Raw genomic sequence first — 16,488 nt, 5'->3', positions numbered from 1 at the left:
AAATGATTGACAGAAAAAACATTTTAACCGGGGAAATGTACGATCCGAAGTAACTAAAAAAATTGGACAGACTAAACTATTGTTGAGATCTATATAATGTGAAGCGTTGCACGAATCGTTGCCGCACGAGACACTGACGCGTGTCTAGCTGGGCGTGCTCCGGCAGCCAGAGACACGTTTTGTTCTTTTCCTATTGCATGGTGTTTTAGGAGGGCGACGGGAAACCGAAACGAAATCGAGCGACGCTGGATGCAGCCGAAGGAAAACGTGAAGGCCACATCGTGCCACGCGTAGCAGGGGATGGCGGCGTGTTTGGATTGTCATCTACAAAAAGCATGTGGTACGCTGCTAATGGCACTACGCACCACGCGTTGTAAAACAGATAGGTGAAGATAGTTATCGCAATAGGTTCGGTGGCGATATCTGTGAATGCGGCATGCAACGACCTGGCCAGAGAGAAACTGTGTGTCCGTGGTTTTAACGTGAGACGGGCGGCTATATACTGCTCTCGATTGCGTGTACTCGCGCCTTTTCTTGTTCACACGACATCTAGTGGCCGGAAAATGTGTGCGATCACAGTCTAGAGCAGGGAACGGCAGTGCGCTTGGGTTATTCGCTATTAAAAGCATGCGCTACGCTTTGCATGGCACCACACGCTGTGGAACAAATAGGCGATAAGATTGGCGGTGATAGCTGTGAATGCCACGTGCGCCGACCCCAGAGAAGATTGACTGCTACTGAAATGAGAAACAGTATGCGCCAGCATTTTCACGAGAGATGGGCGGGCAAGTATTACGGTGAAGCTGCCACGGCGGGCAGCTATATACTCTTCTCGATTGCGTGCACCTTGCTTATTTTCTTGTTTTCATGGGATGTAGTGGCAGGAAAGCGTATCATATGATGGCAGTTTGGCGACATACTCAACGTTGGTGCCAAAAAAATCATGTTTTCCAGGAACGTATTCATCATCAGCCTGGTTATGCCCACTGCAGGGCAAAGGCCTCTCCCATACTTCTCCAACTACCCCGGTCATGTACTAATTGTGGCCATGTTGTCCCTGCAAACTTCTTAATCTCATCCGCCAACGTAACTTTCTGCCGCCCTCTGCTGCGCTTTCCTTCCCTTGGAATCCATTCCGTAACTCTAAATGACCATCGGTTATCTTCCCTCCTCATTACGTGCCCTACACATGCCCATTTCTTTTTCTTGATTTCAACTAAGATATCATTAACTCACGTTTGTTCCCTCACCCAATCTGCTCTTTTCTTATCCCTTAACGTTACGCCTATCATTCTTCTTTCCATAGCTCGTTGCGTTGTCCTCACTTTAAGTAGAACCCTTTTCGTAAGCCTCCAGGTTTCTGCCCCGTACGTGAGTACTGGTAAGACACAGCTGTTTAAACATAAACTTTTCTCTTGAGGGATAATGGCAACGTATTAACCAGTAAAAAATGAGCGTAACTGTTTCGGGTAATTTTTTATCTTCTCGATTGCGAATGTTCGCGCTGAGAAAACGTACATAATGGGAATGTACCAACAAGGATGTAGTGCATACGGGGCATGGGGCATGATAGGATCTTATCGCATTATGAATTTATACGAAACGTGATGGTGAGAGGATCTTGCTGCTATGCTTCAGTGCCTGCTCTTTGTCACATAGCACGCCTCATGTAGTTAAACCGTTTCACCATCTTCACCCATGGCACTGTCCATTTATTGCCCCTGTATTCCTTCGTGGCAGCACTGAAATTTCATTAACATTGAAATAGTGTGTAAACACACTTTGTCATATTTAGGTTCAAAATACATGGTGTTTTATATAAACAGAAATTATAGACAGTTAAATATGTCGTTATAATGGGAATTTCACTATAAATTGAACTTTGTTATATCAAGGTTTATCTGTAGTCAGTTCTAAATTACCTTGGCAAATGTGATGTTGGCCAAGTCTTGGCCAACATATTGGCCACATTTTGTCCCAAGGAGGGTGGACATATACGCATACATTTGTTGCCACTTGTAGAGATGACCGGAAAAACTTATCGAGGAGTGATCAGGGTGCATCAATGCTGCCTTTCTAGGCTAAACACACTCTTGGTATGTGATACTGTTTTGGAAAATCGGGGAGTTGTTTTTCCTACTCACATTTCAACCATTGACTTGCCACTGCAGGTCATCTAAAACTACAATAGTTCAAAAAAATAATAATAGGTAGGAAGTCAAGCAACATCTAAAACATAAAAAAATGACAGAACTTCAAGCATGTCATCATCGTAATCACATAACGAGTTTTCACTTAAAATGGAGTGTTTTGGGCCACGATGTGGTAGCTTCATTTAAAAAGAAGTAACCAACAATGCTGCAGACTTCCCTTGTTAGACATCCTCACGCATTCAGCAGGCGACTCTCCTCACGTACTCCTGTGACCTGTCGTGAGGGAACCTGTGGACCCCATTGATCTTCCTAGTGTCCTCAAGGGGCCCGCACACTTTAGTTAAGAAACGCAGGTCTAGTGATATTCTTCTGACAGGGTTAAAAGTGCAAAAACATAGACAAGGACTTGTCCTGTGTCTCATTTTTCCTTTTGTGTAATCTCCGTTTTCTGGTGCTCTTTAATCATATCAAATAAGCACCAACTAGGCCCTCTGAAAGTCCTTTTACTTTCCTCTGTTATGTTGAAAAAAAAATGTTATTGCTACCTTGCTGCCTGGGCGTGTGCTGGTCCAGTTTGAAACAAGCCATGGTCGTGCCATTTGCAGTGTCCCCTGTGAAGCAACGAACAGCAGCACCGCACGTGGCTGATGTGAAGCGTAAATTGGCTACCACCAGGGGGCAGCGCGAAGGAGGTACGTTGTTGTCTATTTCATTGTTTCAGTGATGCATCTTCTGTAGTTCAGAATAAAAGGTAAAGCCAACATAGCATGCCACAGAATAGGTCGCAGTTTCGTTTGAAGCATAGGCACGGTAGCTGGCGCATTATTATGCACAGGAAGTCTTGCACCATTTGATGCTGCGGAGCAGACATTTGCAGGCCCGTGCAAGCAATCTCTTTTCAAAAAGACTTTTGTCAGTCATGCCCCTAGCCCGAGTTTTCCTTGTTTGTATGAGTGGCCCTCCCCAGAGGTGGAGAAATGAAGAGACAGCACTCTTACTCTCCCTTTTGCTCCTTGCCAGGGGGCATTGTTTATATCCTTTCACCTTGGCGCTGCTTTATGGATAAGCAGCAAAGCATGACATTGGCCAACCATACTAAATAGCTCTAACAAGCATTAACGAGTGCTGAAGTGGGGGCCATATATTTAGATTGTGGTTTTGGCATACGATAGCCCAGAATTGAAATAATTTTGCTTATAAGTCTGTGCATTTTTCTCCAATTTCAGTGATTTTATTCCCCTGTTTTGGCTTTGCAAAGTCGAGACATTTTGTGTGCATGTAATTGTAGCCTTTATGGCAAGCAGCAGAAAGGAACAACATGGTCTGACAAGAAAAATTATAATTTGCATGCACTTTTTTGTGTGCAAACATTGCCAGCAAGGGGCAGAAAACACTGACCGCTTGGCATTGTGCCAGTACAGATGCCATGAGTTCAAATGGATGCTGTCATGTTCTGTACACCACTTTTTTGCTATTTGGGATCTGCCCTCCTCATCGCTCAAGAAGTCTTCCCAATTCTCATGTATGGAACTTGGTAGGTAGTAGGCTATTCGCAAGAACATTAAGAACGGTGGCAATTGACTGATTCGAAACAGTACAGTCGCAGAAACAATCTTGAATTTAAATGCATCCCCTGCACTGAAAATGAGGTTCTTGACGAAAGTGTGTGAAAGATTGCAACGTTCTTGATGTTGATCTTGCTGATGGAGACATTGATGCCATTCATCATGTATGCAGAAAAGGTGATTGGCCACTTGATGTCACTGTCAGGTATAATTCACACCGAAAGCACGACTTGATCCTGCAAGGCGCAAGAAAAACACGACCAACAACAGCAGTGCCTGGCTTGGAAAAAGCTCAGCCACTGTACGTGAACGAACATCTATGCCCTGAATATAAGGCACTACTCGCCAAGGCCATCCAAATGAAACGAGAGCAAAAGTGGAAATTTGCCTAGGTATACGATGGCAAAGTAGTTATGTAGAAGACAGATAATTCTAGGGTCACCAGTCCTACAAGTGAAGAAGATTTAGCCCTTATAGTGTGATTCCAAATATTTGGGTTGCCAGACAGATGTATTCTTTAAAACAATATGGCTTACACTTCAAAGGAAATTGATGAGCTTTGTTTAAATAAAAATTCAACCATTTTTCATTGCAACATACACAGTTTAAGAAAAAGCGTAAACCCGTTAACCTCATTCTTATTGGTGCAAAATTTCTTATATGACATCATTGCAACAAGTGAAACTTGGCTTCTGAACAATGAAATCGTAGATGTGCCAGGTTACAGATTAATATCCCGTCTGTGTGTGTCACGTTACCAAGTGGGTGGTGTCACCCTTTTCATGAAACATAATCTCTATTTTACAATACTGCCTGCAATTTCATCCAGCGATATTGAAGTGCTGTTCATGAAAATAGAAACTGTTTATATTGTAGGTCTAGTCTGTCAACCTCCCAAAGCGACCCTTGGCAGTTTTCTCGATAAAATGGAATCAATTTTATCTTGCTTACGAAACTACCAAGCTACACAGGTTGTAATCGTTGGTGACGTCAATATTGATGTACTTAATCCAATACACAAGGGTTATTTTTATCTCCTTAAATCGTTCAATTTTCGACATGTAATATGTCAACCGACATGTGTAACAAGCATTACGGCTACTCTAGTTGATCATGCATTGACAAATATTGAGTCTGGAATTGTTAGTGGAGTTACAGTCAACCTCTTTCAGACCACTTACCTATTTTCACGGCATTCAACAGCCAAAGTCACAAGAACAAAGATGACGGGAGGCTCGTAACTAGATTAGATTATAATAAGTTCGGAGATAAAGGAATGGAGGCCGACATTGAGCAAATGTACAGTGATAATGTACACATAGAGTTTTCCAACTTATTCAACTTAATTAGCACTTTGATAACTGAATGTAGCAGCACATATACTCGAAGTTCTTACAATCAGCCTATCTGACTATGGATAACGACACAAATTTTGGAAATTCCTAAAACAAAAGAATACTGGCATAACAAATGGAGGCACAATAGGAGTAATGCTTACTACTTAGGTCAGTACAGGACATTTCGCAACAAAGTGGTGTCCATTATGAGGATCCGAAAGAGATAGGTTAATTCACAATGTTTCAGTCACACTGCCAGTGACTCAAAACAACTGTCATCATCATCATCACCAGCCTGGTTACGCCCACTGCTGGGGAAAGGCCTTTCCCATGCTTCTCCAACTACCCCGGTCATGTACCAATGGTGGCCATGTTGTCCCTGAAAACTTCTTAATCTCATCCGCCCATCTAACTTTCTGCCGCCCCCTGCTACTCTTCCCTTCTCTTGGAATCCGGTCTGTAACCCTTAATGACCATCGGTTATCTTCCCTCCTCACTACATGTCCTGCCCATGCCCATTTCTTTTTCTTGATTTCAACTAAGATGTCATTAACTCGCGTTTGTTCCCTCACCCAATCTGCTCTTTTCTTATCCCTTAACGTTACACGCATCATTCTTCTTTCCACAGCTCGTTGCGTCATCCTCAATTTAAGTAGAACCCTTTTCGTAAGCCTCCAGGTTTCTGCCCTGTACGTGAGTACTGGTAAGACAGCTGTTATGCACTTTTCTCTTGAGGGGTGATGTCAACCTGCTGTTCATGATCTGAGAATGCCTGCCAAATGCACCCCAGCTCATTCTTATTCTTCTGACGGTTTCAGTCTCATGATCCGTATCTGCTGTCACTACCTGTCCTAAGTAGATGTATTCCCTTACCATTTCCAGTGCCTCACTGCCTATCGTAAACTGCTGTTCTCTTCCGAGACTGTTAAACATTACTTTAGTGTTCTGCAGATTAAATTTTATGTCCACCCTTCTGTTTGCCTCACCAGGTCAGTGAGCATGCACTGCAATTGGTCCCCTGAGTTACTAAGGAAGGCAATATCATCAGCGAATCGCAAGTTGCTAAGGTACAGTGAAACCTCGTTAAACCGTAGTTGGCCGGAGCTCGGGAAAACTACCTGCTAAATGGTAGTACTGTTTAACCGAAATAGCATGAGATCGCCCACTTACCTGTCGGAAACGGAACTCAGAGAGAGTGCGATGAAAGGGGAAAAACATGCAGTATTTATTCTCTTCGCGCGACATAAGTGTTATTTTCGTTTGATGCCACGGCGGCCTAGCACGACGACAGCAGCCTCAAACTTACTGAAGCTGCGTGCCAACTTCTCAGCCAGCCCCCCCCTCCTCTCGGCTAACATTCGCATGGCAGATTCCTCGTTGGCGTTACGTATTCTCCGTGCACGCGTGCACTAGTGCTGCATAAGTCCCGGGGCACCTTTTTCATTGCCGGGTGCCGGAGTGCGGAAAACGTTTCGTTTGGAATAGTTACGTTATCGCGGCCCTGTTCTCGTTGCGACGATTGCATTCACGAGGCTGACGTAACGCACAGCTTCTGCCACTGTCGGGCCTGAATAGCCCGTGCTGTCGCTTTCTGTGTCGTCCTCATCACTGTCGCTAGTCGACACTTCGGCAACAACAGAGGCAACGATGGCGAAAAGTCGAACCTCGTAGCCGACATCTCTTCAGCGCTGCCGAGCAACTTCGCATTCCAAATGCCACACACCGTAGTCAACAGCAGATCCATGTCGCGGGCCAGCGCTGACTTCTTCGTGTCACGTTCGATAGCACGGACGATGTCTAATTTTTATTCTATGCTGAGCACCCGGTGTCTTTTTTATCCGAGCTTCGGCATGACGCGAGTCCTCGCTTGTACGACGCCACAACATAGAATAAAGAAACAACTTAGAGAAGGGAAACTGTACGTTTCGCAGTGGTTCGAAAATAAGCAGCGGCAGCGCATGGAACTTACTTAGGTGGATGCCAGATGACATTGCTCAATCCGGAAGCGGAAGTACTTTTTTTTTTTTAGAACAAAATCCAATATGGCCGCTTTTCGCCGGTCGCGTACGCTGGTACGCGCCGTGCTTGTCCTGCCGGCTATGCGGCATGCCTCAATGCCTTCGCTGCCGCGTAGCTGGTGCGTTCTAATTGCCAAGAGTCTCTACTGACGCCCATACAAACAAGCCACAAGTGAGTGAACAGAACGTGCGACTTTATTAGCAGAAGACAAGCACTGTACATTCTCGTGCAATAGCAGAAATAAAATTTGCATGTTAAGATACACTGGAATCATTGATGCGAGCTCGTAAACGGCTCACCGTCGTCGTCGCACGTGGTGGTCAGGTTAACAAGTGACAACCAGCACCGGAAACAGATTGGACAGTGTGCCACCTGTTTGCAGCGACAGTCGTCGTTAAAAATGCCCAAATTGCATTGCGAAGCAATCTGGTGACGCAGGCATCTGCTGTCGCAGCCTACACAGCGACATGGACTACCCCGGATTTTAGCCGTTCACTCCTTTCCAACCTGCACGTTTCTTTTCTTTCGGGGGCCGCTAATGTGTGGCTCACACTTGGGTGTCCCACATTATCTCAATATGGACAAGTTGCTTTCGTGGGCATCACCTTCATCAGCCACTTTTGCGGGCCTTTCCACCCAACTTCGTACACATCCGACCATGTAAACACGTATGCTGGTCTCTGTTCACGCCTAATCGCGGCCGAGAAAGGCCAGAGGCACAATTTGCCCATTGCTGCGGCAGGAAAGGGCGAACGGGTAGCATGAATCACGGTGCATGAAAATTGGGAGTCTTATGTCGCTGTGCAGGCTGCAGGAGCGAATGCTTACTTCGAGAGACTGCTTCCCAATGCAACTGACCAGGCCGCCACAGTCGAGAAGCATAACACGGCAACCATAACCAAGTGAGATAACATCGAAATTTAATAGCAATCAATCGCCACATAAGGCTCAGACAATACATTATACATTGGCTACGAACCACATGGCAACAGTGAGCATTCACATACACGGGTCTCTTAGGGTTCATTCAGCTGCCTACCTACAGGCGTAGTGCCTGCCTTCGTCGCACGTCGTGGTGTAGTAACGAGCGACAACCAGCAGCAGAAACAGATTGGACAGAGTGTCCCACCTGTTTGCAGCGACAGTCGCTGTTAAAGATGAGCAACATGCAGTGCGAAGCAGTCGGGTGACGCAGGCATCTGCTGCCGCAGCCTACACAGCGACATGGACTACCCATCCTTTTAGCATTGACTCCTTTCCAACCTGCATGTTTCTTTTCTTTCGGAGGCCGCTAATGTGTGGCTCACACTTGGTGTCCCACATTGTCTCAATATGGGCAAGTTGCTTTCGTGGGCATCACCTTCATCAGCCACTTTTGCGGGCCTTTCCACCCAATTTTATGCACGTACGACCATGTAAGCACGTATTCCGGTCTCCGTTTGTGCTTAATCGCAGCCGAGAAAGGCCAGAGGCACAATTTGCCCATGACTGCAGCAGGAAAGGTTGAACAAGGAGCACAAATCACGGTGTGTGTAAATTGGGAGTCTATGTCGCTGTGCAGGCTGCAGGAGCAAATGCGTACTTCGAGAGACTGCTTCCCAGTGCAACCGACCAGGCCGCAATATTAAAAAAAGATAACACTGCAACCGTAACCAAGTGACATAACAGCAAAATTAGACAGCAATCAGTCACCGCATGAGGTTCAGACAATACATTATACATTGGCTATGAACGATCTTACAGGCATAATGCTTGCGTTTGTCGCATGTGGTGGTCTGGTAACGTGCAACAACCAGCGGTACAAACAGATTGGACAGAGCCAACAGTTGCCATTGAAGATGAGCAACTTCCATTGTGAAGCAATCAGGTGACGCAGGCATCTGCTGCCACGACCAACACAGCGGCATGGACTACCCGGCATTTTAGCGTTAACTCCTTTCCAACCTGCACATTTATTTTCTTTCGAGGGCCGCTAATGTGTGGCTCACACTTTGTGTCCAGCCATTCTTGTGGGCCTTTCCACCCATACGGCCATCAACTTCATACACTTCGAACCATGTAAGCGCATATGCTGGTCTCCGTTTTGAGCAAATCATGGCCGAGGTAGGCCACAAGCACAATTTGCCCATGGCTGCAGCAGGCAAGAACGAACGGGGAGCACCAGTTACGGTGTGTGTATACTGTTAGTCTGTGTCGCTTTGCGGACTGCAAGAGCAAATGCTTACCTCGAGGGACTGCTTACCAATGCAACTGACCAGGCACCCACATCCGAGAAACGTAACACAGTTACCCCAACCAAGTGGAGCAGCAAAACCAGATTCTGCAATCAATCACTTCAGTGTAGCTTGCGCAAAGACCCAGGCTATTGAGGAAGAAGAGCAATCATCAACGAGACTAGGAATATGGAAAATAAGAAAGCTTGCATTCAATAGAGAAGCCACTCTGCTCTGCAGGCATTGAAGGCTAAAAACATAAAGAAAAGTAAAATGGTGCATAGCACATGGTGCATAGGTTAATGCAAGACACATGCCGATGCTGCATTAGCTATTTCAGGAGAGGAATTGTGCATGACAACATACACTAGAAGATACTGCTACAGATACGTTAGGTTGCTAGACAGTGACTGGTATTAAGTGTCAGCAAAGAATCAGTTGACCTTTATGTTTGGATGAGGATGAATGATCTCTAACAAAAATGGGCAATGAAAAAGCTTGCATTTATAGAAGAAAAAATACACTTGGCACAAACGGAATTGACATGGCTAGGAAGCTGATTAAGGGCAAACTGACGGAATTTGATCTTTTGGCCAGCGTCGTCCGTGCTTGGTCGGATGTTGCAGGTGCATCTGAAGACGAAGAATTTCTAGAAAGTCCTTCTTGAGTTACCTGGATGACTCAGCCAAATGTCCGTGCTGGTGGAATGGTGGCTGAAGCTCTTTTCAGTCTTAACACAGTCCTCTGCAGACTTGATATCTCATCCATATTCTTCTGCATGCACTTCTTTGTTCGTGGTGTAAAAGCCTTGCAAATTCGGCTCCAGCCCCTTCCTGTTGGTGCAGATGGGAGCTCCTGTGATGACCAAGATGTGCTTGGCATAGACTCTGTTGGGGCAGAACGGTGACACATGAGATACAGCACAGATTAGCCAAACTCATGTGTGTTTTCTTTTATGTTCGAACCAATCATACTGAACCACAAATATGAACAAACATTCATATCTGCTGGAAACAGCAAGCCAATACATCATATATCAAACATATTTATTTCTGAACCACGTGTTGTTTACCTTGTAGTAGTAGCCAACGTCCACACGACCTTGTTGTAGCAGGCAGCAGCTTCTGTTTAGTGCGTGGGGTGTGTTGCTTTATACTGGTGCCGTCTTCATCACTGCATGTCTGGAAAAGAAATTTTGACTGAATCAGAAATAGAAAAAGCTAAATTTTGCAATATGAAATGCAAGAAGGTGTGACATATATGTTGTAATGGTTTGCGACTACAGAACACATGCAAATGTACACTGTCTGTTCTAGAGTGCTTAAGCAGCATGTTAAATAAATATTGGTATTGTCCATAAAATTGATGTCTGCCTAACTACAATGCATGTCAACAGCTTAAGTATTATTAAGATCACAAATGAGAACATTTGTGCGTTCATTTATACACTAGAAGAGATCACACTGCTGGTTCCACAAGCAAATGCATGAAATTCATGAAGCTATTAGAACTGATGCATTATTTTTCTGCACGAACGTGATGCACCGCTTCACAACTGCGAAAATAAATGCCCTACGGTAAACCAAACTGAACAGCAAGAACATTTGGAACCAACAAGTACGAAATATGGGTGAATTATCATGTTTGCAACTGTGTAATGCATTAAATTCTGTACTTTCACTTCATTTTACCAAAGGATTATTCGGTTTTGTAGACGAAAGAAGTTGCCGGCGGACTCGAAAAAAAAGTTTGATATGTATATTGATAAGGCTACTCAGTCACCTACAACCACGGCTACAATAAGATGAAAAATGAGACGCGCGTTCCGATATCGCTCTTTCTTTCCAGCTTGTGTGTGTATAACGACAGCCTCGCAAGTAAAGGTTTATTTAGGAAACAACTGAGATCCTGACTGCCCATAGGTAATGCAGGATCTGTTGCAGGTAATGCAGGATGTTGATGCAGCTTCACGTGCAAACGCACAGGGCGCTTGGAGGCCATTGTGCCGATCTCTGAGGCTTGTTCTGCCGGACAGCCCGGTAGAGACGACGCACCGCCGTGTTTGCGTGACGAAAAGTGGAAATGCTACGTTTTAACCGATGCGTACACAATAAGCTGGTACGGTTTATGCGGATACAAAATACATTATGTTCAATGGCCGCTGAGTTGGGGAATTGACTTTACTACTTTTAAACCGAAACTACTGTTTAAGCGGGTACGGTTTAACGAGGTTTTACTGTATTCTCCCAATTCTTCCCAATCCAGGTCTCTGAATACCTCCTGTACACACGCTGTGAATAGCATTTGAGAGATCGTATCTCCCTGCCTGACGGCTTTCTTTATTGGGATTTTGTTGCTTTCTTTATGGAGGACTACGATGGCTGTGGAGCCGCTATAGATATCTTTGAGTACTTTTACACACGGTTTGTCTACACCCTGATTCTGTAATGCCTCCATGACTGCTGAGGTTTCGACTGAATCAAACGCTTTCTCCTAATCAATGAAAGCTATATATAAGGGTTGGTTATATTCCGCACATTTCTCTATCACCTGATTGATAGTGTGAATATGGTCTATTGTTGAGTAGCCTTTACGGAATCCTGCCTGGTCCTTTGGTTGACAGAAGTCTTAAGTGTTCCTGATTCTATTTGCGATTACGTTAGTAAATACCTTGTAGGCGACGAACAGTAAGCTGATCAGTCTATAATTTTTCAAGTCTTTGGTGTCCCCTTTCTTATGGATTAGGATTATGTTAGCGTTCTTCCTAGGTTCCGGTACGCTCGAAGTCGTGAGGCATTGCGTATACAGGGTGGCCAGTTTTTCTAGAACAATCTGCCCACCATCCTTCAACAAATCTGCTGTTACCTGATCCTCCCCAGCTGCCATCCCCCTTTGGATAGCTCCCAAAACAACTGTGGCGAATAGTAAATGAGGTTATGGTTACAAAGACTAAAAAGTGTGTTCATCTTCCCTCTGTCGATGCAGACACTGTTCAACATTTCAACACGCATTTTGCTACTGTAGGTCCAGCACTAGCTGCTCAGCTACCACAACTAGATAGCGAAGCTTTTCCCGCTCCAAATCCAGTAGTAAATTCATTTATCCTAGGTGAGATAGAACTTAATGACATCCTTTTAAACATAATAAATACACCCAACAATAAAGCGTTAGGGCCCGATGGCATTTCTGTAAGGTTGCTTAAGGAAAATATTTGTATCCTAGGTCCAATTTTGTGTCGGATGTTCAATCATTCTATTACACAAGTAAAGTATCCTAATTCCCTCAAAATTGCCAAAGTCATTGCAATCCGTAAGGAAGGTGATCTGTCTGACCCTTCAAATTATAGGCCAATCTCTGCATAATCAAAACTGTTTTTGAAAAAATTAGATCGAATCAGGTGAAAAAATTTCTTTATAAGTACAATGGGCTCTGCCATCAGCAACATGGCTTTAGACGTCATTTCCAAACAGCTACTGCAGTCATCACATTATCACAAAAGATAAATATGGCTTTACAATTAAATTAATTAGTAGCTGTCATTTTTTTAGATTGAAAGAAAGCATTTGATACAGTGGATCATTGCATAATTTTGGGCAAACTAAAGCATTGTGGGTTTCGAGGCAAAGCTTTCGACTTCTTATCAAGTTATATAAAAGATCGATCTCAGGTCGTGAAAATCAATAACATCTTCAAAACAATATATTGTTACTGGAGTCCCACAGGGCTCCATATAAGGTCCCCTTCATTTTTCCTTGTATATACAGTTAAACCTGGATATAACGAAGTTGACAAAAGCTCGCAATTTTTCGTTACATGCAGGTTTTCGTTACATGCAGGTTTCGCGTGAGGGCTCGTACGAATGATGCAGAAACGAAACCAAATAGCTCAATATATCCGTGAAGGTGAACTCACCTTTCAATCATTTATTTTACACTAAAAAACTGCGTAATTTCCGCTTGCTTCTTCAGCACGAGTGTAGGCACAACACGCCGCTCCAAAGAGGCTAAATCGTGTAGAGCTCCTTCATCGTCGAGCGAGCCGACGAAACGGCGCATAACGTCCATTGCGTTCATCACCTCCTTTGCAGTAGGCACGTCACACGGATCTGCCTCACAAGCACCATCATCACCGCCATCCGGATTTTGCACGCTTTCAGCTACTGCTGCATCAGACATTTCTTCTGTAGTCACGGCGGCGTTGTCGGCAAACAAAAAGTCAGTCAGTTCAACGTCGTCGGGTACACCACCGTTAGTACATAGCTCGTTCCACGCTTCGGCCACATTGGACGGAGTAGAAAGGTCTTCCTCCTCCTCGTCGGCACCAGCCCGTGTGTTTTTGGCTATTCCGGCCTTTAAAAAGCAATTCGCGATAACTTCTGCCCTGACCTCTTGCCAGGAGGCAGCAAGCATCTCGACTGCTTGATAAATGTCGATCTTCATCTCCCGTTCCAGACGGATGTCGAGAAGTATTTTCAGGATTAGTCGGCGCCGGTAACAGCATTTAAAACTGTTAATGACCCCTTTGTCCAGGGGTTGTATTAGGGACGTGCAGTTGGCCGGGAAGTAATGCAGTTCGATGTTCGACAGCTGCAGGCCCTCGACGTGGTGCGCCGAGCAATTGTCCAGCAGTAGGCAAACTTGACGGCCTTGCCGCTTGACGTCCTGGTTAAATTCCTTTAACCACTCAGAAAATATTGGCCGAGTCATCCACGCTTTGGAATTCGCCACATACTTCACGGGCATACGCTTCGTTCCCTTAAAACACCTGGGACGGGCACTTTTGCCGACAACTAGCGGGACTCGCTTGTCTGTGCCGTCGAGGTTGGCACACAGCAGAATCGTTATGCGGAGCTTGCTCTGCTTTCCACCGCGGCAGTCATCGCCTTTTAACGCTAGCGTGCGGCCCGGAAGCATTTGATAAAATAGAGCTGTCGGCATTGTAGACATCAGCCGCCTCGAAGCGACTCAGGATTCCAGGCAGCTTGTCAGCCACCCACGAAGCAGCAGCATCGCTGTCTGCGGAGGCAGATTCGCCGCTGATTACTCTTCCGACGACACCGTGCCGGCTCTTAAATCCCTGCAGCCACCCGTTGCTTGCCTTGAAATCGTCATGACCCAAGATACACGCAAAATCCTTTGCCTTCTGTTGCAAGATCGCGCCGCTTATGGGTACATTTCTGGCTCGCGTGTCCAAAAACCACGTGAACACTGCCTTGTCCACATCAGTGTATGTGGACAGCTTCAGTCTTTTTTTCTTCGAGCTTGTTCCCGACTCCACTGCGTTTCTGATGCTGTGTTCCGCACTCAAAATCGTTGATAGTGTGCTCGCTGGAATGCTGAAACGGGTGGCAACGTCCTTCTTCTTCTCGCCCGCGGAGACTGCATTTAAAATTGCGAGTTTGTCTTCAAAAGACAGAACTTTTCGTTTTCTGGCAGTAGAACTCATCACGACCAACCGACGACGCAGTTAGAAGCGGAGACGCACGACTACACGCCGACAGGCAGGCCTAGCACCTCCAAAACAAGTCGGACAAACCAGTACCAGAGCACAGTTGACACACGCACACGTGCAGAACGCAGGACAACACTCAAGATGGCGAATGCAACGCACCCATAGAGAAAGAAAAAAAAGTGACGGATATCGTTCGTCATCGTCCCTCCCCCTCTCCCTTCCGGCGCCTTGGCAATGAAAGAACCGGCTATCAGCGTTGCTTTTCAAGTGAATTCTTACACATAAGTGTGTATAAGCCGTTGAAACAAATGAAAATCACAAAATAAGAATGCTTGTCCTCAAATCCATACGAAACAAAATAATTCTGCAAGAAAAATCAGCTGCCGATACCAATGCCACCTGGTGCCACGCTAGACAAGCAAAGCCTGAAAAGACTGCTACGTTAGGCACGGAGCGACGCTAGTTGCCGCCATCATCATCATCATCGCTAACTTTGCTCGGTCGCGGCAATCCCTGGCGTGCGCGTAGCTGCTGGCTCCTTACAGCATTAATATTCAATAATCTAGAGCATTTCTTCGGCCGAATTTTCCTTAAAAGTGCTAAAAGTAATGACTGATCAGCTTTGGGAGTTCGTTACATCAAGGCTAATGCCCCAACCACTGGCACGCGCCGAAAGCTTCGGCGCGCGCTGGCAAGCGAATGCGTCGCTTCGCTTCGGCTGGAGGGAAAGGGCGCGCAACCACTGGAGACAAGCTCCGACGCGCGCCGAAGCTCGCTCCTCGGCTGCGGCGCACTGTTGCTGGACTATTCTGTCTTCATCCGTCAAAGTCCGGCCTAAAACAGCCTGCTGTAAACTAAGCTTGAAACAATAAGTTAGTGCTCTGTATGTGCTTTTAGATATAAAAAACACGTTTGAATAATGAATATACACCTGCCGCAACAGTTTTTTATTTTTGAAGTAACAATAGTGTACAAAATATCGACATCAGCGCTCGCGCGTCGTCTGCCTGCAAGATCGCTTTGCAAACACCTGCACGACGATGCCATATATCAAAAACTGTTGCACCATTTCATTTTTTGGTAGCTTATTGCACAGCCAACTATGTAAGAATTAGGCGTGCAATGTATAACTGAAAAAAATCTGTGTTGGAAATATTGCCACGTAGTAGTGACGGTAAATAAATAGTGCCGGCTCAATCGCAACGATAGCGGCGAGCAATGTCGGCAATCGTAGAAAATCTCATCTGCGGGTCAAGCGCGTCGGTTTGCTTACGGCAGTCGCCGAAAGTTACAGCCTATTCGCTGGTGCCCGCGCGCCTTCCAGAAACTATAACACAATTCGTGTCGCGTACGCAATCAGATTAGCAAGGTTCGTCGACAACAGACAGAACCATCGATAACATTCGCGAAACTTCCGATACGTTCAGGCGCATCGTGCAGCGAGCGATAACGTTTAACATATTTTAGCCGGTGAAATACGGTAACCGGACACAGATAAAGCATCCGTGTCAATATAATTATGCTTCTTGGTACATGAAAGAACCGTGAAAAAGTGGGTTCTGAGAAAATCAGCACAAACGAATTGAAACACCTGTAGCACTCACAGAAAAAAAAACACTAGAATAGCTAAAATGTATGTAATTCGTATCTTGTCTCCCCCCAATTCTTGATTCTGCCAAATCTAGCCCATGGAGCACCTCTATTATTCTAGGTTGTTTTGATGCATCAACACCGCATCCAGAGGCCTTCA

At 45.3% G+C, this 16,488-nt stretch overlaps 1 protein-coding gene across 4 annotated transcripts in view; it reads left to right on the top strand.

The window, feature by feature from the left end:
- The window catches only part of LOC126538486 (uncharacterized), a 145,687-nt gene that overhangs the window by 96,508 nt on the left and 32,691 nt on the right, over positions 1-16,488 (top strand). For all 4 annotated transcript variants that reach the window (XM_072288019.1, XM_072288017.1, XM_072288018.1 and 1 more), the window contains one exon: positions 2,759-2,845. In XM_072288019.1, coding sequence (XP_072144120.1) covers positions 2,759-2,845 — 87 coding nt within the window. The remainder of the gene's footprint in view (positions 1-2,758; positions 2,846-16,488) is intronic.

This window comes from Dermacentor andersoni, chromosome 4, assembly GCF_023375885.2.
Source record: "Dermacentor andersoni chromosome 4, qqDerAnde1_hic_scaffold, whole genome shotgun sequence".
Taxonomy (NCBI): Eukaryota; Metazoa; Arthropoda; class Arachnida; order Ixodida; family Ixodidae; genus Dermacentor; species Dermacentor andersoni.
Note: the sequence above shows the minus strand (reverse complement) of the source record. Positions and strands in the feature narration are given on the sequence as shown.